This window comes from Strix aluco, chromosome 7, assembly GCF_031877795.1.
Source record: "Strix aluco isolate bStrAlu1 chromosome 7, bStrAlu1.hap1, whole genome shotgun sequence".
Lineage (NCBI taxonomy): Eukaryota > Metazoa > Chordata > Aves > Strigiformes > Strigidae > Strix > Strix aluco.
In genome coordinates, this window is record NC_133937.1 from 23,791,837 (window position 1) to 23,816,813 (window position 24,977).

The 24,977-nt window shown below is 38.7% G+C and overlaps 1 protein-coding gene across 2 annotated transcripts; it reads right to left on the reverse strand.

Moving 5' to 3' along the window:
- Nucleotides 1-24,946, reverse strand: KIF11 (kinesin family member 11). Of its 2 annotated transcripts, XM_074830953.1 has the most exons (25): nt 24,789-24,946; nt 21,664-21,706; nt 20,322-20,417; nt 18,965-19,089; nt 14,401-14,533; nt 14,181-14,278; nt 14,014-14,092; nt 13,492-13,677; nt 13,284-13,408; nt 11,393-11,483; nt 10,855-11,097; nt 10,647-10,742; nt 9,884-9,972; nt 9,287-9,374; nt 8,323-8,511; nt 6,987-7,194; nt 6,544-6,716; nt 6,134-6,256; nt 4,986-5,144; nt 4,446-4,585; nt 3,542-3,821; nt 2,271-2,493; nt 1,866-2,020; nt 1,434-1,550; nt 1-787 (listed from the first exon to the last, which is right to left on the reverse strand). In XM_074830953.1, the coding sequence occupies exons 4-25, from the start codon at nt 18,979-18,981 to the stop codon at nt 662-664; spliced, it is 3,138 nt and encodes a 1,045-aa protein (XP_074687054.1). In that variant the 5' UTR covers nt 18,982-19,089; nt 20,322-20,417; nt 21,664-21,706; nt 24,789-24,946; the 3' UTR covers nt 1-661. The 2 variants fall into 2 exon arrangements, with proteins under 2 accessions (XP_074687054.1, XP_074687053.1); XM_074830952.1 differs by lacking the exons at nt 18,965-19,089; nt 20,322-20,417; nt 21,664-21,706; nt 24,789-24,946 and adding an exon at nt 17,634-17,952.
- Nucleotides 24,947-24,977: the final 31 nt, after the last annotated feature.

The following is a 24,977-nucleotide window of genomic DNA, read 5'->3' on the forward strand; positions in this document are numbered from 1 at the left end:
CCTACATTGAAGAGGCTCTGAAATAAAGCTGTTGTCTATTATGAAACAAGGGAGGGAACCATCCTTTTCCAACAGCACAAGACTTACGACACAGCTGCTAATGTTTAAGCTAAATTAAACCTGCTAATAAGAAAGTCATGTAAGTGTGTTTTACTCTGAAGGAAAGTGCTTATACATTTGTTTTCCATGAATCAATCATTTATTTGAAGCATCCCAGTCAAAAGAGAGCTATCTACTTCATAGAAACAGGAATCAGACTAAAAAGCCAGTACAAAACCATAACACTTATTTACAGATAATTAAAAAAATAAAAGATAGCTGGTAATGCTGACAAAGCATTTTTCCACAGCCCCTTCTGCTCTAAGTCTACTGAGAAATAGAAGAGGATCTGTCACTTGACAGCATAAAAGTCTATTTAACATACAGCACCATAATCCGCATGTTTTTGTGGTTTTTTTTTTTTTTACATAAAATTTGTTAATAGTTTGCAGGCTACAGCATATAAAAATGGGACAAAGGCAGGACATGTGACAGGCCAATCTTTTGATCCAACTTCGCATCAATATATCGCTATATACACAGACCAAGAATAACCAAAGTTATGGCTCAGTAGACAATTAGACATAAGTATTTCAAAACAGGGATCTGCAGGGGATATATCTTAGTTCAGTGATCTTAAAGGAAGCTTAGATTTGGGAAGAAACTGTTCTGTCATATCCTCTATCTTGTTCTTCTCCACTGTAGCTGCAGATTTGTTCTCTTTATCCTTTTTGTGATTCCTTTTGTGCTAGGATTTAAAGAAAATGCCCAATGTTAAGAGAATACAAAGAAATTATGACTACTTGCTCATGTACAATGCAGTATATAGTGTCCTGAGGAAAAAAAAAGTTGGTAGAACTATTGCATTTACTGAAGAGATTTATTGTAGACAGCTGGAAGTTCAGCAGCTACTTTTAAGGGATCTATAACAAGTACACACCAACCCACCCAAGCCTAATATACCAGGGGTTATTGGTAGAGCAAGTGGGTTAAAAGGAAGGAAGAAAGTAAAAAATCAGTGAAGAATCAAGAATGCTAATATTTCTGTTTGGCCTCTAAGAAAATACTCCACATCTAATTTCAACTTTTCCATTAAAACACATGTGTTTATGTCTAATAAAACTATGGCTTTTTTTTCATGCAGGATTATTTGCTAAGGAGTTTTCTCCTGTCTGTCCAGCTTGTCAGAAATTTGCATTATTTTATCTGCTGTTAACTTATCAGAACGTGCTTTTATTTTAGCTCAAGTTTCACAAAGCATATTCTACAGGATTTTAAAAAGTTGTGAGACTATACTAAATGATAGTGACTTCAGACTACAGAACTACTATGGAACAATAATCTTCCTTCACTCTTGAATACACAGCTGTTATAGGAGTATCTGTGGAATTTACCTGGAAAAAGGGAACGCCACCATTTGCATGACAGCACATGTTTGTATCCACTAAGGATTTGTCACTAGCAAGGCTTTCACTGGATTCCTGTAACCCTTCCTCTTCTTCCAACAGGTCCTAAAAAAAGAGGTTTTCAGAAAAGTGTAATGTCTGAATTTCCTAGGTGAATGTACTAAACATGATAAGATCTATAAAAGCCATGGCACAACCATTTTTGAAAAACAGAAATGAAAGCCTCTAAATTATGAATGTCGTCTTCTTTAAGGTACCGTTTTTGTCAAAAGCTCAGCACATGTGACTCCAAGTACCCTGTAAAACATAAAGGCTGCAACAGCTCTGGGGTCCTAGTCAACTCTCCACAATGGCAGGAAAAAAACTCCTAAAGATGTGAAATATTAATTGAAGAGCCTCATTTGCCATTCATACACATACCTGATCTGCATTGTCCTCCACTTCCTTTATCACGCTGCTTAGCATTGCATCAAGTTTTGGTTGCTTTTGCCTTAACTGCTCCAGTAGAAGTTCCCGGGGTTCTGTTCTCACAAGTGTGACTGGATAGAAGTAGTCTCTCCTCTGAGGAGTGGTCCCTTTAATGAAGATTGTACACTAATGAAAGGCACTATTAAACACTTTCAGTATTTGTTTTCTTAGAGACCCTCAATTTTATGTTAACTCAGTACAGAAATCATGCTTTGTTCAGTCATCATTCTTTGCACACACCTTAAAAAAGGTGTAAGGCTGCTAGTAATATTATGTCCCCATTCACCTTCACTTATGAATTCTGCAACTCAAATTGCTTTCTGTAAGACTATTCTGTTCCCAACCTGCTTTAAATACCTGTTGGAATATCCACTTTAAGATCCTCTTGCAGGAAACCATTAACCTGAGTCAGTCCATGCTGTGCTTCCTCATTAAGTGCCAGCTTCTGCTCCAGAAGTCTCTCCTGATCAACCTTTATCTGATCAAGAAGGCTATTTAGTACCTTCTCCTCATCAGCCTTTTGTCTACCAATATGGTCAGCAATTTCAGCTATTGCTTTATCACAGTTTTCTTCATTTTTCTGAAAACAAAAAAACAAAACAAAAACCCCCATCAAGTTAACAGGAAAGGTAAGGTTATGGCTTCTTCTCTAAGCTGTGGTGCATGATTGTGACATGACCTGAAACGAAACAACTGAGAGACCTCAAACTGAGAAGTTTCAGTGCCAGTTTTACACTCTCATTTTGAGAGCTATTTTCAGAAGAGAGTCAGTTTCTTAGAAAGTATGATCATTTTAGAAAGCTACTCATAAAGACGATGCCATCTGGTTCAGATCCAACTCCTCATGCTTCTATGTGCAACCCTGCACGGAATTAGGATATTCAAGTGAAAGTGAAAATCCTACAAGCACTAGAAGCTTTATGCATTTGTAGGGGAAAAAAAGGAAAACATTAATTTTTAGCCATTCCCGTTGGAATGAAGTGTTCAGTAGGTATGACAGATACAGGGGTGTCTTGAGACTGCAAATGCTTTTAAACAGTTAAGTTTTTCTTTCTGAAAGTTAGCAAAATGTTGGATTTGCCTATTTCATTACCTATGAGAACAATAAAACAAGTAGGGTGCAAAATGAAGTTTGTAATGGAAATCTAAAAAATTAGAGAAAGTTCTCAGGTAAGAGGCCATAACTACTAGATACCTAAAAAGAATGCTTTCTCCCATGTTAATCCATCTGACCAATAAACTCATTTGCATCCTCCAGAATGCAGTCTGTATTTGATCATTGTGCAGACATCCCAGGGAACATTATTGGTAGATAAAGCTTTAGAATTAAGAGCTATATAGTACTTAAAAGATGTAAAAAGCTCAAATTACGAATAAAAGTTAGCTGCATGGAATTAATCAAGACACCATTTTTCTGAGGTTATTTGCACTTCAAGTTCAAATACTTCCTCTAAAATTAAACTTCTGATTTCCTCTAATTGCAACTACTTAAGTTGAGTAACAGGAGTCTGCTATGACTGAAAAAAATCACAATTATGTTCTGACCATGAGAACTTTTTTCCCCTACAAATTCTACTGTAAAAGTTTGTCTCAAAACACTGTATTAGATTACAAATGACTATAGGTACCTTTTGTAAATACTGAAGTTGCTGTTTCTCATCATTGAGAGACAATAGCTGCTGATTGGTGAAGTTGATTATCTGAGCAGTTGTAAATTCACCCCATTTATCAGTATCCTGAGACACATTTTTGAGATTGCTGAGAAGTTGTTGACAGTGATCAGTGGATTCTTCCAGCATCATCTTGTTTTCAGCATTTATGATCCTGAGCTCTTGAGAGAAATTATCCAGAGATGCAATAAATTTGCTGTGATTGGAAATTGTACTGCTGACTAGGTCTGTAGTTTTCCTGCAACATATTTGTAACAGATCAGAGATTTTGACACACTCTACATTTAGAAATATTTGAGACTAGAACCAGTTAAGTAGTGCAGTTCTATCAAAGCAGTTAACTATAATGTTGTTGCTCTATTTAGTAAATTTACAAATTGCAGCACTTGGAGCAGTAGGTTTGTTAAATGCCCTAAAAAAACCCCAAACACATACCACAAGAAAACCCTGAACACAAACTGAAAACTAACAACTTTGGCAAGACCTTAGCTATTCAGTCTGCAACTAAATGAAGCATGCTGCAACAGATACAGTATTATACTTCAAGCTAAGACTTTATGGTATAAAGTTCTGAAATCCAGTCATACTGAGGGCTGTACATCAGCATATTGCTCCCAAGACCATGGTCTCTTATCTTCCGTATGTTCAAGAGACAAGTTTGAGGATAAGCCTTGTAGAGCTACCTTTTCCTCTGAAAGGTGAACTATGATCTACATTCTGAGGCAGAACTCAGCTCTAACACACAGGTCTTGCCCAGAAGACTTTATAAGCATATAAATATGAAGAGCATCTAATTTTACAATCCTCTTCATATATAGTTTTATCTTGCATCAGTATACACCAAAAGTCATCTGCTCCTTACAGGTGAACATTTTCTTGCACAGCAGTGATGGCGGTCGTCAAGCTTCCATTTTTTGCGAGTACATTAGTTAAGTTCTTCTGAGTCTCCTGAGCAAACAGGTCAAGCTGGCTTTGCAGTGATGACATTAATTCAGCCGCGCTCTATTAAAAACAGTCATACATTTCACTGTTATTCCATACTTTTTAACATTCTTAAAGGGTACTTGAATGATCTCATTATCAATGCAGCAAATGAAAGAGCTTTGTCATTCTGAAGCTGAAGGTACATTTTTTCTGTAGAGAAGATAGAGACATTTTGCTTTTGGAGATATATGTAAAGGCATATATACTGGACATGCTCAGAGCAAGGGTAAATGTTTTTGCTACCTTCCTACATAAGCTTCTTAAAGCAGCCCAATGAAGGCTGAAAAGAATTATGATCATCAAGTTACTGTCCTAACATTTCTTCTGAAGCAAGTACAACGGTTTACTGCTACAAAGAGTTTAAATCAAAGCAAGCAATCACACTTGGTGTTAGGATTTCTTCTTACTCTGAGGATACCTTTGTATGTGCCAATCTCATCATTTCCATGTCTTCTTTTAAATTCTCACAATCATTCTGAAGCTGAGCAAAAACACTGGCTGTTTCTTCCCGTAAATTTTTCAGAGTGAGAGAAAGATCTCCAAAGAAGGTATCCACTTCCTTTTTATGACCCTCCATCTTTGAAAAAAAAGTTTTAAATAAAGTTAGATATTTGGCTTTAGGTAAGTACTGGATACTTTTTTCTAATATAATTTATATAGAAACAAAGTCTACCCCAAGGAAATTGTCAAAGGCCCCGATAAAGTATTGTGCATAAAAGGTGAAAAATAACAGAGCAACCTGAAGTTACACACTACAACTTTGTATGGCTTTTCCAAACACAATATCTGCATGTGAGGTAGACTAAATAGGAAGACACAGACAGGGTACTTGGTTAAGACAAAAGCAAGCAGCAGGAGCTGGTAAGCCATGGACTATTTGCTTCTAAGTCTGAAAACCAATAAAAAGTCTCTAGAGAAGGGGAGTTGATTTCATGAATTGTAATTGACAGAAGGGGGAATCTTTTCAGTTAGAGCAACAGGTCACCAGGAACAAAGATTTGTTTTTGACAAAAATGGAAAAAACAGGAAAGAGTGAGGCTGCAGTTCTACATAAACTAGATAGATGAGAACTAAAAATTGAAACAAAGGACTTCTTTATTAGTACAATATTGCCTGCACTTACGGTTACTGTTAACAAGATAAAGCACCACATTCCCCAGGAATCAAAGTGATTATAAAAAAATTTTGGTATGACAGCAGGAGAAATTAGGAGTGATAAGACTTGTCTAAATTAGTTATTTTAGATTTTTAAAATACATAAGAGACTATATGAAGGATATTATCAAATATTTGTTAAATATAGCTTTAAGAATCCACATTTTACCATTCTTCTGTGGCATTTAGATGAGCAGTTTTGCCAATATAGGTAACAAGCAAATACACCACACAGAAATGGAAGAGTCTGAAATAAAGAGCTAAAAGGTAGAATTCATGTGACAGAATAAAGGAGAAGAGGCTAGGCCAGAAGTGGAAACACTGACACACTGCAGAAAAAACACCAAAGGGTTATCTGTAAATTAAATAAAACAGAAGAGCACAAGGTAAGAGACAAGTTATGTGCAGTACCTTGTCAGCCACAGCAGCGTATTTCTTCACATTACTCTGAAACTGACAGTTTAGCCCCAAAACAAATTCCACCATTGGTGTCAAGCTATTTAATGCTCTTCCTAATCCAGATGTATGTTCCTCCTAGGAACAGGGGTGTAAAAAAAAAAAAAAAAAAAAAAAGAAAAAGTAAACCAGGATATGACCCTTCATCTACATTTGTAAGAAGCTATCGAAATACATATCCATGTACTCTGCTATTACGAGTTTTTGCTATACAATACATTACAGCTTGTGGTGGTGACATGGGAAGGGAAGCAAGGAGGACAGGTGGAGAGCATCAGAAAAAATAGACAATATTTACAGAACCCCTTTTGACTGAGAACAGTTTCATATATTTAAGTAACATAAGAGTATTTAAATTTACTAACAATTAATCTCAGCAGCTCAGCTTTACAATCAAGTGACAGATTCTCATGCTGTGTTATTTTTTCAGACACGTAAGAAACTTCAGTAGACACCAATTCTTTAACAGAGGCAAAAGATGCTGATACAACTGATGCAAGAATATTCGCTGCTGAAGAACTGGTAGACAGGAGGTCACCTACAAAAGAAATCAAGCATTACAAATTTTTTTTTAAAGCTCCATTGTAAGATAGGAACTCTTTTTATTGCTCATCACTTTACTGCCTCCTACAGCACAGGAAGGCTGTTGATCATCCCAGATACATTGTTACTGGTGCAACTATAATCATTATGTTATTTAAAATAAAGCTTCTTCCACTTACTAAAACAGAGCTGTTTTAGGAGATGGTCTTTGGTACTACTGTTGCAAAAATTCAGGATGACATACTGATACAGGTATTACACTTACCTATAAAATTTGTGTAAGATGTCAACATCTGCTGCTGCTTCAAACTGTTTTCACTAACTGAATCTTGTATTTTGTTGAACAAAGCATTCATTTGTCCTGCAAATGTATTTTGGACGATAGCATTGTGTTGATCTACAGCCTTCTTACGGTCCAGTTTTGCATGGAGACCAGATACATCTTTTGTAGTTTCTTCAACTGTACTAAGTAACTAGAATTTTTTAAAGTTATTTTAGTCAGCCTTTAAACAAGTCAAGCACATATTATATAACAAAAAGCAACTGAATTAAAAGAAGTTATCTCCCTTGAAAGACAGGTATTTCCCTTTACATTGTCAAATTACAATTGTTAATCCTGGTGTTATGTCATTTACAGTCTTAGAACACAGGAAAAAGTTACCTACTAGAGACTATTTGTTCTGACTTTGAAATTAAGGCATTAACATAGGACATCCTCAGTATTTAAGTAATTAAGATATCATTTATCACAGAATAGTAATGGAAAAAAATTTCTGACCACTTCAACTTTTTCTGAAAGATTTGACAGTAAATATATCCTTTAATAGTACTCAAGCAAGAGGTTTCTAGTACTAGTTCTATGATAAATGTTTTAGAATTTGAGTGTACAGTGGATTCTTGGTTTTGTAGTCAGCATAAATAATTTCTGTACCCATTTCTCTCACACAAACACTCCACAACCCACATGCAAAAAACTAGGCATCCCCTCCCAACCTTACAGGAATCTGAGCAGAAAGAAATTTTCATGTTGACTAAAGATACAAGTTCCATCACTTTGCAGTTTAAATAACTGGACACTCTCTCCCCACATCAAGTCTGTTTTGATAATTATGACCAATCTACAAACACATTAAAACCATACCCTAAAATATAGAGGTGACAGGGCAACAGTTTCCATTTTTTCACTCAGTGAGTGTAAATTACTGCACACATCTCTGCAAAGCTATTTTTCTACCCCAGTTATATACAACTTACTCTTTTGTAGGGCCATCCGTAAGTTTCTAGTAAAGAAAACTACTTATTCTGCAGAACAACTCATGACAATAGATGCTCCAAAGCACTGGAACTTTCATGACAAACTGGCCTGAAGTAAAGGTAGCTCCAGACCAACCTGCGTCTTTAGCAGTCAGCTGTCAATATTACCCCAGAGAAAGTCCTGCAGTCTTAAGTAGCTTTTCATCATAATATAATTTATAGAGAGCGCTAATCCTAGTTTTCCATCTTAAATTCAGGTTTTGTGACACTCGCATCATCCTTGAACAGCCCACAACACTCCTAAACATGGGAAGCTACTGTTAGTTAGGTGCAAGAACTGTGACAACCTTGCTAGCTGTGCCATGAAGTTTTTGTTCAGTGTTTTCCAAAACTGAAACCACATATTCTTCTTCAGCCAGATGAACCTTGGTTTCTTGCAGATCTTTTTGTGTTTCTTCCAGTTCTTTCTCCTTGATTTGCAGATCTGTTTTATACTGTTCAAGTTCAGTTTTACTAACTGTGAATAGTTCAGTGATCTAAAATGGAAGACAAACATCAACAGGGCAACACTGCTTTTTAAAAATTTAACAGTCCTGCTTCACATCTCTCAAATTATGCCACAATACCAGAAGGCAAGTTGTCATCTACCAATGTAGTTTTAACTGTAAGGCTCAGAGGTGTTAAACCTAGACTGTAGATTTGTATAGTCTCTGTATTCACTGAAAATACCACAGACCAACACGATTTTCACTGTAATAATCCCTTGTTTCCCCACTCAAACCACAAGACCAAACAATTGTTGGAGCACAAGAAAAAAAAAATCCCACTAAACAAACCTAAGTGGGTAGAATAAAGAAGAGAGTCAGTAAAGCTGATTACACAGAGTAGTTACCTATTCCAGCAAACTAATATCTGCATTTCTTTTAAAGAGAAAGCTCCCATTTTCTGTGTAATTTGTTAAAAGGAGCTCACCAACTTCTCCCCTCTCCCTTCATTCTTTGCTCCTAAGCAGATATCTGTCAACTGAGATGATACCATTTTACAAGAGGGGTTTTGCAGAAAACCCAGCAAAGCAAATTAAAGGTTAAGTGGTAGACATTAAAACAGCTTTAAAAAAATAAATATTGCATCCTGCAACTTCATATATGATATTTCAACTTCCTAAATTCAAGGACTAGGAAGCTTCCTCTCTTGACTAATTAGGGAACTTTAAGAACAGAAACTCTTCAGACTTCTTTACTCAAACTTCTTTCCTCCTTCCCCAAAGATTTTTTTTTTGCAGATTTAAGACAGTTGAGAAATGTCACTTACTCTTTTCACTTCTTCCTCCATGACGCTGATTTTGTCAATATACTCTGCGATTTGTTCTTCCTGAACTGTCAGCTTTCCATTAAGGGCTCTCAAGCAAGAATTAAGACAAACAAACAAGTCAAGAGCTGATTTCAAGATTATCTACTGGTTTTTATACTACACATTTAGTAATTTTGAAAAATATTGTTAACTTCTGTATGAAAAGCAGGTAATTTTCACTTAATGCAGAAAGGATTTAAGACAATTTTCCATTGTAAACTTTCTGCATAAACTAGCCCTCTTACAAAGTGAACTATATCATTTGCTCTCCTATATGAACTTCTACTGAAAGAAAGGGTGCGTGGTGTAAATCTGCATCCCTGCTATACTTGTGGTAAGTTCCACATATAAATAAATTCCTCAGCTCAAACCTACTCTTTAGGCTTCTATCTGTGTAATAATTAATTTTTAAAGAACAAGTTTACAAGTCAGTTAAATTCTCCTGGCTATCTTCAATTTTCTGGTGTGAAAATAGATCTGAAAGCATTTCTGTATAAGGATAGGTATGGCTATTTGAGATTTGTCGTTAGTCATTTTATAGAAATTTTGAAGACATACTCATAATTTTCAAGGGAAATATAGACTCCATTTTTTTCCCGTGCAGCAGCAAGGTCTCGCTTCAGACGCTCAATCTCTTCTGTATATTCCTGCATAAAGAAACAATCACATGTAAACACGAACATTTCTACTTTGCTTTCAAGGTTTAGCTTAACAGATACTTCATAAAGATAGTGGAAGTTTTGCATAAGCACAGGAGCAAAGAACTTAATTTCAAGTAAGTTCAGTATGGCACCATTTAAATTCATACTGTTGGGTATACATAGAACACTGAAACCTCCCATTTGAATCGTACTTGGTTGCATATAACAGCTTATGATGGGAATCGCAGCTTTAGCAGCTGTCAGCTGCCTTGCATTGGCTTTTCATTCATACTTACTGTCAAGTCCACTTTAATTCAGGCACTTTCTAGGAAATGAAACTGCTAATACAGCAAGTCCAGAAAGAATATTCAGTGTTGTTTAGTGCTTCTCCACTAACTTGTAAAGAAGGAAATCCATATACAGAGTTATAGCTAGTAGCAATAGCCCTCTCTATCCAGCTTTAGTCTTCGCAAGTTTCAGTATCTGCAAAGTGACTAATGCTGTTCCAGTAGAACAGCTTAGTTTGAAAGCATCAGTTCAGCAATTAAAATCACCTCAGAAAAGCATTGCTACTAGTTATAGCTTCTCCACAACTCAGTAATTCCTGCATAGAAAAAACTATGTTAACAGAATCAAATCTAACCTATAACTTAATTTGTTAAGATATACGTCTAGCTTACCTTTATAAGAGCTTTTTTTGTTAGCTTCTGATTAATTTCAGGCTTGTTCATTATGTTCTTTGCTCTGTGGGCATATTCCAGTGTACTCAATGTTTCCTGTGATAAACAGATGTAACACTAGGTCAAGCTGAAGAGTTAACTCATATTTTTGTATCATTAGCAAAATATAGTAACTATTTTAGGAATAGATATTCAGACTTCAGTTTACCTCAAGATTTATAGATGCAGGAGAAACTGTGGCAATTATTGATGTTTTTGTTCGTCCTCCAAGAGAGTCTTGAAGGATTCTTGTGAGTTTAGATTCCCTGTATGGAATATGTGGTGCTCTTTCTACTAGAGCAGTAATAACTCTTCCTAGTGTCAGGAGAGACTGGTTGATATTTCCAGCTTCACGAGCTCTTTTGTCAACTGCCCCAGATCGACCAATGTTTTCACTTCCTGCAAGATCAACCTGAAAGACAAGAGGAAAGACAAGCTTCTGTTTCAAATCGCCCTGAAGATCCCTTGTCCCATAGTGTTGCAGAATGCAACACACAACTAGCTTATGAGTCGTTCAGGAGACATTGGGGTGACAAATGGGACAGACATTCCTCAGAGTGACAAATAAAGTTCATATCACTTTACGAAAAGCAGTAATTTTTCCCCTCAGAAAAAAAAAATCCATCTTAGATTCTCAAGAGAATGAGGTCAGATTATTCTAGTTCATTACTTTAAGAATATCAGTGAAATTTAGTTTGAATACTTACCAAGTTTAGCTTCCCAATTTTGACAAGTTCTTCTCCATCTACTGTCGTTTCTTTCATATGGATGGTAATTGAAAACACAGAGTGGGAACGGCTATAAAAGAATTCAGTTTCAGACAGACATCCCATTAAAGCCAAATAATCTGCTTGCTACGTGACACTGCTGCAAGTTAAGTATCCATGCTCTTTTTAGGGAATACATTTGACCCATTAATTGGGACTTGCATATTTTCAATATACAAAGTTATTCTACCACGTATGTTTTTGTATGTATTCATATGCATGTGGTACTTAAAACCAGCGATGAAGCAACTAGATGATGTTTGCCTCATTCAATCCTGGTAAATTTTATCTTATTTCAAGCGAAACCAAGAGAAACACTTTGGGTTTGTTTACATTTATGTGTTCTGAACTCACAAACATGTCAAGGAAACTGCTGTGTAGATTTTTTTTTTAGTCCATACACTAAGAACAGTTTTACAGAATGTGAGATTAAGAGATTTAGTTTTCTTTATTCAGGTTAAGAAAATCAGCAAGTAGCTGAATCCAATATTAAAAATTTATAAGTTTAATTCACTTTTCATTCAAACAGCAGTACAGTTTAAGATTATTTTAGTTTTCTTTATTCCTTTAATAAGTTTTTATAATAGGAAGCTGAAATATATAGAAAACCACAGATATCAAATTAGACCAGTTTGACCATGCATAAAACAACAGCTCAGACAGAATGAATTCTCTAAATTCCCTGTAATTTCAGATGAAATTAGTTCTGTGTTCTAATTTGCAGTAGCCAAATACCCATTTCCTTACACCAGTAGACAGATGCGCTCAGTATAACACTGGACCACTACTTGTTCAGTTACACAGATATCACATCTGCAGTTCAAGAATGAGAAATCTATAATAAATGACTCTACTAGATTCTGACTACAAGGTGCAGTCATATGAAGTAGCCTGAATTGCTATACAAAACACCCCCTCAACCTTATCTCAAATTTCCACAGCCCCATTTGCAAGTTTTCAGAAGCTGGGATTTGAAAAGAAGGTCTTGTGTTGACCTGTAAAAAATAGATCTTAGAAGTATTTTGAAATTCCAGCTTCAGTAACAAGTCCTGATATACCGTTTTCTACTACTGGTGAGGAGAGGAAAGGATACTTGAGACTCTTACACCAAGTTTTTATTTAGTAAACAGGATTGGCAAAAACCCCAACCCCCATAACAACTAGAACAAAGACAACCCAGCTCTCTAATACAGGTATATAAGCTTCCAAATATGAAAGGACTACAGCCCTCTTTTTGAAGATGTACAATATCTACTGCAGGGAATATTTATCTAATGCTAGTACATACAATATATTTCAGTTATGTACCTGTCAGACTTCTGTCTTTTGATTCCATAGGCATAGAAAGCCTTGAAAAAGTTAACTTCCTCACTTTGAGTTTTAATTAAATTTCAATATTCTAGATGTCATATTAAGAACATCCTGCTACTTAGATCTCAGCCAGTGTTAGTTAGGTGGCATTCCACAGCTACTGTGGGATTAACAGGGGATATATTCATAACAAAGCATGCAAACTCTATATAAGTGGGGAAGCTTATGTAAAAAAAAAAATAAAAATCATGTAGAGAGAAACAGCTTGCCCATATTTAAGATGAGAAGTGTTCAGATTTTATAATGCCCCTTCATACACCTACTAGAATGTATCACCCCACAGGATGTGATAAGGAAGAAGTTCTAACTATGGCTTTCTAACCCACATTTGAAATTCTGAACAGTGATACACAATCTCAAGATCATGCTAGGTTTGCTCTAGCTTCAACATCTTTTACTTCTTCGGTAAGATAATAAAACAGGAACAGAGCAAAGCTTCTGAAACAGGGAAGATCTGTACCTGGAATATGCATTCATGTAAGTAGCTGCAGTCGTTCTTTTTGCTGCACCCCTTTCCAGGATTTGATAGACTTCATTTTTGTTGTGTACAGTTATTTCTTCCAAGCCTTTAATAATTACACCCCTCTGTCAGAAAATAATGCATGCGTATTACACATCTCTCAATCCTGAAAGCCTTAAGATAACAAATTTTGGAAGACAGCACTAACCTTGTTTCGAGGGTCATCAAACATCTGCAATCTTTCACCAACATCAGGAGTAGGATTCAGAAGATCAAAAAGCTCCTCATTATAGATTTCCAAAAGAGACACCTTCACTGAAAATTCAGTACCATTCTCTGTGAGTTTTTCAAATATCTGATGCAACGTACGGGGTATTATACCTGCTAGTGGATCCTATAAAGTAAAGTATTTAATACATAAATACACTGAAAGAGATTTGGGGGTGGGGGGTGGAATTTCAGCTAAATAGTCTGATTTGATGTAAGCAAGAATACCTCGGACAAAGATCACCTTCCATATAAAGATCACCAAGGTTTGTATGCATGCATTAAAGATGTAAAGTTTTTATTTACATATAAACGAATGAGACCATTTGTTAATTTACAAACATTTAAGGAAAGGCAGCTTTAGAATTTGAAAGGCATCAATTTTAGGTTTTCTTTAGCTTTCTGCAATTTCTAACTTTGGCCTATAGTACAGACAAGAGAAATCTCAGGAGTGACAATATACCTCTTCCCAAGTATATTCCTCATTTGGTGACCGCTCCCCTTCCATTGTGAAGGTCTTACCAGTACCAGTTTGGCCATAACTGTGAGAATGAAAAATTAACATGTAATGAAGAAACTAATATTCAAATAAAATTTCCTAATAAGAATAATAATTATTGGCTTACTTACGCAAACACTGTACAGTTGTAGCCCATAATGACTTCATCCAAAATGGGACACACAACACTCCGGTATACATCGATCTGCTTTGCCTGAGCTCCAAAAACCTGTTGAGGCAAAGACAACACATCCCATTTATAAATAACATATAGCCTCACACAGTAATCAGACCATGTTAGTGAAATGGACTAGCTTGTTTTTTGAAGTCCCCAACTTGACAAGCAGTTACCATATCAAATGTGTAAGTCTTTCTTGACGTCTTATCTGTCACTCCTCCAGTGCGGACACTAACTTCCTTTCTTGCTTGATCACAGTCTACAACAGCATAGGAGCTTCCTTTACGTTCTGAGGCATTAAAAGGCCTAAAAAGATAGGAGTTAAAAATACCGGATTGAAATCATTGCTAACGAACATAAACTGCGAAATTTAAGATCCAGAATAGTATAATTGCTAAAAGGAACATAAAGCTTTTAACTTGTTTAATAATTGCTTAAGGAAAACCTGCCACAATTTGGCAGTTTCCAGATCTTGTTTCTCCTTCCACACACTGTGGAACAACTCAAGTATTTACAGCTTTTAGTTTGTTTACATATATATTTTTAACATGTCCATAAACACCTTTAAGATCATTTAGATGCACACACAGCTAAACTGCATTAGAAGATGTTGTTCAGTTGCAGGGGAGTTGGAGATTAAACATACCAAACAGTTGTATAAATAAGAGCCTTCAAAAAAGGAAAAACTTATACATGAAAGTTAAGGTAATAGTTAATCAAACTAATTAACTTAAAAAATTTCCTTTTCATTTACACAATCAATGAAGCCTACATCTCGCACTGATGAACAACACTCTAAAACACCAGAAATACTAATAGAATCTACTAATAGAACAGTAGGCAGCAATACCAGAACCTTTATGTTGATGCATTTGAATCGAATGTGCAAATTGTGAATAGAATTTCATAAGACAGATAAACCATCAGATTTTGGAGGAAAAAAGCCCACATACCTTTTTACTCTGATTGAGTTTTAAGTAAAGCTTAATACAGGTGTAATAAAAGTTTAGAAACTTGATGGTGATCATTTTGTTTCACCACTAAGTTAAAGCTGGTGCACTCAATTTTCCTTGAAGGGGCGCTTGCAATAACTTATCCCAAAAAGCACAGAAATGACCACGGGCTGTAAACTAAAATGATGAAATCCTATTTTATTACTAATTTAGTAGTGGTACTGCACTGAATATCTATGCTACCTGTACAGTTGACCTGAACAGTCAACTTGAAAATAGAACTTCTACAACCTTAGCCATCTTTAAAATATTTGACAACAGGGGCACTTCAGATGCTGTATCTTTGAATTATAATGTAAAAAAAAAAAAAAAAAAACCAAAACCCAAAAAACTCAAACACACAGCATCTCTAGTTTCCTGACTTATGGCTAACATTTCTTCCTCAACATAGCACTGAGGCTGGAGTGTTAGATTCTAAACAGACCACTAGACACTTTGGTGCAAGACTGACCAGTGACAACAGATGATTACCAAAATCTTGTTCACAGGAACAAGTTACAGCTTTGGTTTTGTGACTTTAAAATAGGAGGAGGCTGAACAATGAATATGTCCTGGTCTATAATGATATAACAGTGAACGAGTCAAATGCAGGAGCCTTATGGTATGATGGTCCAGAGCTGTGAGATCAGAGGAACAATTCAGCTAGGCTGGGGCATACATGCAGATCATCACCATGTGCCACTAGACAAGCAGCAACCTAGTATGCCATGGTGACATTTGATCACAGGTTCATCCCCTTAGGTATGAAGATTATTAACAATGCTAATGCATGCATTTTGAGTGTCCAAATTAATGTTTTACCAATGCACAGTGAACGCATTGCTTGAAAAGGTTTTTGAAAACCTCGGACACACCAGGTTTCAGAAGCAAATTAAGACAACTGCATCTATCTCCCCATCTGTAAGAAAAATAGAACCTGACTGATGCAGAAGAAAAAGGAAAGGTGAAAGGAATATTTACTAGCTCAAACACACTGAAGTTCTATTAAAAAAAGCTGTACAAGAGGCAAGAGCAAGGGTGAGCTAGAACGTTTTTAGGGTTTAGAACTTGGTCTATGAGTTGCAACAAAAGCAAAACACTACCCCATGGACAACCCTAATGCTACTGTCATATCGAGCATTTTATTTAATTAAAATATACACTGATACTTAGTGAAGCTACTCCAGAACAACTGGAACTAAGCAGATGAAAAAGACTGACAGTGTTTCAAACTCAGTTGCTTCAATAAAGTCATTCTTCTTTTGCAATAGCCTTGATTTACATCAACACTTTCACCAATCCTGTAAAATTTGTTTCAGCAGCTTTTTAGTTGTGTTGCAAAAATATGAGATAATCGCTTTTAATTTCTATCTTCATTGTGCATCTGTAAAAGTAGACCTTCCAAGTGAGAGGTATAACGAATGCAAAAGGCATTAATAAATATGAAGGCACTAATAACAATATGTAAGCTAACATTTGCAGTTCTGGCTCAAAAAACACCTTCCAGAGGTATTTTGGACACTATTCTTAACCCATTAGCAGTATTACAGTTTTAACAACCAACACTTAAAGAACATTTAACATCTGGTATCAGTGAGCAAGTCTTTAAAGTCACCTCAAAATTACAAAGAGAGCCTAATTTTATGGTACATGAAGTTTGTCACATTATACAAAAAAAAAAAATTATCAACCAAGATAGTTGGTCATTATTACTTAAGAAGTTAACCCCCATAACTTTTCATCTGAATTCAGAGAGACTGCATCACTGAATTTATATGAAAGACATACGAAACTGGGTGTAGCAAAAATTTTATTAGCTGTTAAATCGTAGTGGCTTCCCACAGAAGCTCATAAAAGATAAAAATTCAATTTGTTTTTTTTCGTGTCTTGAATATCAGTCATACTCTCATCTAGCTCTTAACCTTCCTACATAGCTTTATACTGGGTGTGCACTCAATCAAGCCAGGAAATTGCGACTTTTTACCTTTTTAAGCTGCAAAAGATTATTCACAGCAGCGTTATTTTGCGGAAGCGCCTATTATCTCTGCTGGCTACAGGGATCCGCCGCACAGCGCGTACGAATGCCTCGGACCGGCGTTTTAAAGCGCAGTAAGGAGCGCCGTCGGGGCGTAACGCCGCGCTCTTTAACAGCGCTATACTGGGGGAGGCATCGCGCAGCTCCCTTCCGCCGAGGCCGCTCGGCAGAGCCGCGGGCTGCACGGCGCCCCGTCAGCCTCCCGTCGCATGACAGCGGCCTGGGCACACCGGGCGCTCCCAGACACCGTAGCGAACGCTTCAGACCGAAGCCCCAGGAGGACCTACGAGGAGGGGCCCCACCGGCTCCGCGCTGGGCCCTGCCGCGGGCCGACCTCCAACGCTCGCCCAGGGCGGGGCGGGGGGACCACCGCACCTACCTGCACCGTACCACCACCTGGATGTTCTTGCCCTTCTCCTCCTTCTTAGCACCACCGCCGCCCTGGAAGCTGAGGGAAGCCATGGCGAGCCTCGGCGCGAAGCTTGCCGCGGGGAGAGAGAATGCGTCGCTCACGTCGCTCCGGGGCGCCTGTGGCTCGGGCCAACCGCTCGCCTCAGCCGCCGCCTCGCTCCAGCCAGCAGCGCGCGCTCCGCCGCGACTTTGAACCACGCACCTCCCCCCGCGCCGGCCAATCAGCGGGCGCCCGCGGGGCACCCTGGGACTGCTGCTCAAACCGTGCCGGGGACGCACGGCCGCGCCGGAAGCGGGGGCCCCGCCCCACGCGCACTGCACGCTGGGAGCTGTAGTGCCCGCTCGGGCGCTATCACGTGACCGAGTGACGGCAGGACGTCCCCGGCAGAGCGGCCCCGCCCCGTCGGTAGGGCGAGGACGCGCGTTAGACCGGACGGGTGGCGGGATGGCAGGGGGAGGCGGATCCCGCAGTCCGAGACCGTGCGCTTGCGTTACGGCGTCCGGCCTGGTCTGCTGAGGGCTGGTGCTGCCGGGCGCGCGCAGCCCGCTCCGCGGTGACGTGTTACCTGATGTCAAACTCCAACCTGCCAGGCGGCTGTTTGTTGCCACCACGACCGCGCGCGCTCACGCGGGGGCTGCTGGGAAACCTGCTGCCGCCTTCGCAGCTGCCGCTGAACGGCCACATACTCGAGGGCGTCTAAACTTCGCGCCTCAGTTCTCTTTCTTCAGGATTCACATCATCCATGCAATCTTCCCTCGCAGGTCCCGCCCTCTGGCCATCCATTCCATCCCTGCCAGCTCTCCAGTTAGTCCACATTTTCTTTAAATGTCACATTCAAAATTAGAGAAGAACACCTGGCCAATGCCCAGTGCAGGACAAGCATTACTTTGCCTGTTTTTAAAAACCCAATAGTATCACGTTTCTGTTTACATGGTGGGGCACAGGGCTCCCAGCAGGACAGCCCGCTGTCCCCGCGGTCGGTGGTGCCCCGCTGCCACGCGTTTGCAGCAGAACTGCCAGTCCAGCCAGTTTCCGCCCCCCGGCGGTGCACTGCGCAGACCCTGCCTGCAGAGCTCTGCTCTGGTCCCTCTCTGTGTTCCTCTCCAGCGGAATTCATCAACATCCCTCAGAATTCTACACCTAATTTTCAATATGTTTACAGGCTGGTATTGCCTGCTCAATTGGTGGGAAAATCCTATGTCTGAATGAAAATAAATAGTTAAAGGCTCAGGACAAAGCACTGCAGGTGCAACACATCCATCCTTTTATTTTGAAACTGTATCATGTGAACTACTCACCAAGTACAAGCTTGCATCCTCTGACCAGCAGTGTAATTTATGTCACCCTAGCTTCCCTGTGAGGGCTTCCTTTGAGACGGTATTAAAAGCTTTGCTAGATGGAGATCTATAACAGGATAACAGGTCTGTGGGTAGAGGGGAAGAAGCAGATGTTAGAGAAGATTTAACTGGTCTGACATGCTTTGTTCTCAACAAATCCGCACGGCTCCTACAGACTGTCATACTGTCATCTACCTCTTAAGGCCTACAGTGCTACAGTGCTTTGCTGTTGTTCTAGGGCCTTCCCAGTTGCTGAAATTCACATTACCCATCTATAATTTTGCAGGTTCTGCCCCCCTCCCCCCTCTTTTTTTCTTCTGAGTTGGCTACTTTGAAAGTTATACCTCCTCCATGAGTTCTTAATAACAAATGAATCCTAACCTGTAAGACTTGCGGTAATTTTTCTGACAGTGACATGAAGCAGCATCACATTATGTTCCTCTACCATTTATCTCATAAGTTAGAACAATGTCAGAGCCAATCAATCTTATACTAGGCATGAAGAACATGATCTGAGAAATACACACGTTATTTTTATAGAAAAGGACATGAAGTGTTGGATTCCTAGTCTGCTAGGATCCTGTGAGCAGAAATCGATTTGGAAAATATTAACATTCAACAAATTTGTCTGCCATTCTAAATATAGACTGATGATGACACAGAACAATAGCTGTGAAATCTTTATAGTGATTAATAACAATTTTCATTTCCAGCCTTTCTGAGAAAGTATTTTCTGTTTGCTTCATGTAAGACTTTACTGCTTGCATGCCACTGAAAACAACACAATCTTAAAGTATATATAGCATATAAATGTATTAGATGAAAACTACTTTACAGGGACAGACATTTGGAAGTTAGTAACTGCCAGATGAATTACTGCCCTTTAACATCAATTTTTAACCTTTTAGCCTCAAACCTAGAAATAAGGCAATGATTCTGTAGAAAAAGCTTGTAACAAAACGCTTAAAATTTGTATGCATAGACAACTAAGGAATCTGTATTTTCTAACAGTCTCAGAGCTTAACTTTCCAACCAAAATGAGTTTGGTGAGTTGGTATTACTAACACATGCTTTTTTTTTTCCTCTAATGAAACACTAAAAATCACAATAATACATTGTTTTGGTTAAGTGAAGATTTAACCAAGTGGGAAAATTAATATCAGATAAAAGCAATATCCATTGCAAACCTATTGAGACCACCCTTACTCTTACTTGCTTTTTATATTCCATATACGCTAAGAGCAAAAATTAATTCACGTAGGAGCTACTGGTAGATTGAAAAGTCAAATACAGGTATGCGAATATACTGAATCTTTACCTTTTGCTCTATACTCCTTCTTACAGATCATACAAAAGAAAGCAGCACTGGAACACAAGATGTCTTTTCTTCTAATTTCTGCCTGTTTGTTCTTTTCTAGTATGAAAGTATAACTTGCATTAGTCAGAATTTTTCTCAAAATATAAACATGTCTCTCACAAACATAGAGAAAAGATCATTCAAACCTGCATTTAAACAAGAGGAATCTATTTTATTATTGGGAATTGAATCTGGCTGATAGGTACCTTTGCCACAGCTGTGGTAAAACACGTATTTCTGGTAAGCAAATTAGCTTAAAAAATGCATACAGATTAATAGCTGCAGCTCTGTTTTACAAGGTCAATTTATAGCATAGGTCATACATTTTCTTAGACTAGGTAAAGCCTTAACGTGTACTAATACACTTAAACACAAACTGAGTAACAGGGAGCTAGCATTTCTCAAGCGATAAAAATAAATACAAGAAAAAAGAAACAAGAATGCCTAGGATAGCCTTAACAGTGGTTGGGAGAATGACCTTTAAGAAGACATGTACATCATCTGTGACAAATACGTTTGTTGGGTTTTTTTTTTAAAGACAGACAAAAACATTACAGAAAAATCAATTGTATAATAATACACACAACTGCCAATGTAACGACTTCAGTAGAGATTACTAATCCCCATTTACCGATCAAAAAGGACAATTTTTCACTAAAGCTTGCCAACAAGAAGTCATTGTATTATAGTGATATTCATAGACAATGCATGTCTCAAAAAAAAAAAAAATTAGTGTTTTCCTAGGATTTATATCAGATGACCTGGATAATTATAGGTATGGAGGCCTGACAAACAGTAAATTGTTGACACTAAACGTGGTTAGCTAAGAATTAAGAAAGGTTATAATAATGGAGAGATATAATTAATACAAATTATAAGTTTGGGTGAGACTTCTTCAAGGTTTAGTAACACCTGTTTTGATTACCAACATGCTACACAGTCTATGACCTGTATTGAACATGTGGAGAGTTTAAGATTCAGTCAGAGTAACAGGATAATTATTTCACTGTTAAAAATGAAAGATACGATGCAGTAACTACCTTATTGTTAAAAATTAAGGGCTCAATGCATATATAACATGATTAATACCAGAACTGGTTTCAACTAACCAGGGAAAATACACAGAATAAAGGATCTCTTTTTTCCACATGCATGCTAGATCACCGTCTGACACAGACGGGAGCACTTTTACATCTTTTTATATTTATAATCACCATAATAAAAAATTAACACCACATGATGGGGGATGTATGCATTTGTGTCATTAGTTGAGAGTAAAACTAATAATTTTCCATATGCTTACCTATTTTCAGTTAAGGCATGCAGCTGCATGACATCCTTTACATCTTTTTAAAAAGAAAAGAAACAATGAATGGAAAAATTTGAAACATACAGAATTGACAGGACCCACCGAAGTCAATAGGAAATGTCTCCTTGATTTCTCATTATCTTTTGACTTTAATATTGTAAAATGTGATTCATTATTTTTATACTAAAAGCAGTCAACAGACATTCTTTTTTCATATATGCCTTGCCATGGAATTGCCACTATTTATTTTGGAGTAGAAATAACAATCATAAGCTATGCTTTTTTCAGCCTGAGGCCAGTTTGCTACAAAGCCCTTTTATATACAATTACAATTCGAATTTAATCCAGAATTTTAGCTAGGTGGAAAAATATGCTTCCATTAGAAGCATATCAAGACTGTACTTACAGTTTTACGCTTGCTGCTTCTCTTTATATTCAAGAGGAATATAAAATACTGGTTTTATTCTAAATTATTTGTAACCTGTCTTGAGGATCACTTCCCCTGCACTGTACAGTTATGTCACATACCCTGAAGAGGGATCTCCACACTGCTACTCCATTTCTTCACGGGAATTTTTGAATAATTTCCACACTTACTCTAAATCATACATAAGTTCATTTGATTGTTTGGACAACACCTGTTTTTCCACTGGGGCAGAGGAAGAAGGCAGGACTGAAAGCACCAATTGTCTACGAGCAATTAACGTTAAATGGGGAAGAAATCTTAGTTGCTGGACTACACTGAGAAAGGAATTTTACAGAAAGTCCTCTTTACTTTTGCTGATGGTGTCGTACTAAAAATATCTTTAAAACATGGAAAAGATATCCAAAATAGTGGATGAGTGTAATTTTAGCTAGTATATACTAAAACAAAGAGGGGTTAGATTATAAGAACACAATCTGCTCTGAATAAAAATCAGTGCCATTGAATAGCTTACAATGGATAAATTAGGTGTAAAGTACAGTAGGTGTGACCTCTATTGCACACCTCTGCTGCAATAGTTATGTCAGAGCATGAGGAGGTGTGATCTTTCATCACCACAGCTACAGCAGCAGAGGCTTGCTTTAGATGCAACTATTAGCAGACCACCACAGTTTTGTTGGTGCAGTCTACTTGGATTTTCCCAGGACTGGCTCTGTGTATATCCTAGGCAAGATCTATAGGGAAAGGCAGGCTTTATCAGAGCAACTATACATCAGACCAGCATTAGCTAAATATACACATTTGGCTACTTTAGGCTAGCAAACTGTCAGGACCTGAAAAAGGAATAAACTGCCTGAAATTCTGTATACTTTTATAGCTTTCACCCCTCCATGATAACTGATACAACATGCCTACAGCTTGTGTTAATAAAGGCAGAAGCACTTCTACTATACATCCAATTTAAGAGAACGACTCCAATTCACAACCTCTTAATCCCCCAGTTGCTTCCGAGAGGGAGGAGATAGATCAGGAAAAGGCACTCATCTGGCAGTGTGCTTTCTGTCAGACACAACGGTATTACCCTCTGATGCACTGGCAATGGCAATGGGGTGGAAGTAAGATTTAAGATCTCACAATTTCACAGAATCATCTAGGTTGGAAAAGACCTTGAAGATCATCTAGTCCAACCATTAACCTAACACTGACAGTTCCCAACTACACCATATCCCTCAGCGCTATGTCGACCCAACTCTTAAACACCTCCAGGGATGGGGACTCCACCACCTCCCTGGGCAGCCCATTCCAACGCCTAACAACCCGTTCTGTAAAGAAATGCTTCCTAATATCCAGTCTAAACCTTCCCTGGCGCAACTTGAGGCCATTCTCTCTTGTCCTATCGCTTGTTACTTGGTTAAAGAGACTCATCCCCAGTTCTCTGCAACCTCCTTTCAGGTAGTTGTAGAGGGCGATGAGGTCTCCCCTCAGCCTCCTCCAGACTAAACAATCCCAGTTCCCTCAGCCGCTCCTTCTAAGACATGTGCTCCAGACCCTTCACCAGCTTTGTTGCCCATTTATCCTGGCCTCTTTCCTTCTGGCCTGGTCTTCACTTTTACATACACATTTTACATAGGAAATGGAAAAAAACCAGACTGCCTCAAACTAGAATCCCATGAGGACAAAGATATCCTTCATTTTCACGGGAGTTAACATATTGTGTCAAAATTAGGCTCCCACACAGTTCTAAATCCAACCAGTTAATTTAGGTGAAAACTACCAACTGCCTTGCTCCAACCAGGATTGGTTAACTTGAGAGACAGTTTTGTGACTAAACTGAGGCCAGAAGTGTGGGTGTACTTGATGTAGACATGAATGTTTTAAACTGGGTAGCTCAGGTAAGAGCGTCTCTATAGCAGCACAGACCTCAGTGGAAACCAGCAGCTGAATGTCTACCCAAATCCCCTGACAGATTTTGTTGACCATATGGAGCAGCATGCTGCCACTTCTAACAGCTAATTTGACCAAAGCTGACTAAAGCTACTTCCGATACATCTTCAGTCCCATCTTTGTGTGCAGAAATAACCTTAGCTAACTCGTCAGGTCACATTTTTCTACCTTTTTATGACAGGGGGAGGGTTCGGTGAACTTTCAGCTGTGAGATACCAGCTGTAATAAAAGGCAAGCAGTGGGGAAGCTAAAACCAGGCATTAAATATAGCACATTAAGTTCCTTTCTTTCTCTTCTTTTTTTAAGCTTTGAGAAATAAAACATAGGAAAATAGAAGCATCTAAAGAAAGCACATTACTAGAACTGCAAACAGTGGTTTTTTTGGGGGTGGCTTTTGGGTTTTTTTTGCCTAGAAAGACAGTAAAGCAGCCAGCCACAACCACGACTTTCCTACAGGGAAATGTACCAAGTAAAAGGCAAATCTGCCCAGAAAACCAAATACATGGGAGTTCTAACAGAAGTTCGACCTTATCCAGCGTTTACACCTCGTAAACCCGTCCTGCGCCCGAAGCACCGGGGCCACGGCTGGTGAGCGGCGGCGAGCAGACTCCCGCGGGAGAGCTCCCACGGGGGAAATTCTCTCCCCAGGGGGGAGGAAGATTTGACACCCGCTGCACTGAGAGATCTGAAATCTCTGCCATTCAGGACCACACCACACCCACTGTACTCAAATTACGAAGCGTCTAATTACCTTTTGTCTTGGCTCTTGCCGGCAGGGACGCGGAGCCCGTCCACCAGGAAGCGGGCGGGCCGCCCCCGCCGCGCCGGGCCGCAACACGGGCCCTTCGCGGGCGCAACCCAGCCCCGCGGCGGCGGGGCCGCCCCAGAGTCCTTCCCGCCGCAGCCCCGTCCGCCTCCTCCGGGCGCAGCTCCCCGGCCC

What these genes read in the sequence shown, in the direction of transcription:
- KIF11 (XM_074830952.1), bottom strand. Translation starts at nt 17,716, where the DNA reads ATGGCTTCCCTCAGCTTCCAGGGCGGCGGTGGTGCTAAGAAGGAGGAG. An exon ending in TGGAGGAAGAAGTGAAAAGA is followed by an intron (nt 8,512 to 9,286) that starts GTAAGTGACATT and finishes CTTCCATTTTAG; the next exon opens with ATCACTGAACTATTCACAGT. An exon ending in GTGCAAGAAAATGTTCACCT is followed by an intron (nt 3,822 to 4,445) that starts GTAAGGAGCAGA and finishes AATATGTTGCAG; the next exon opens with GAAAACTACAGACCTAGTCA.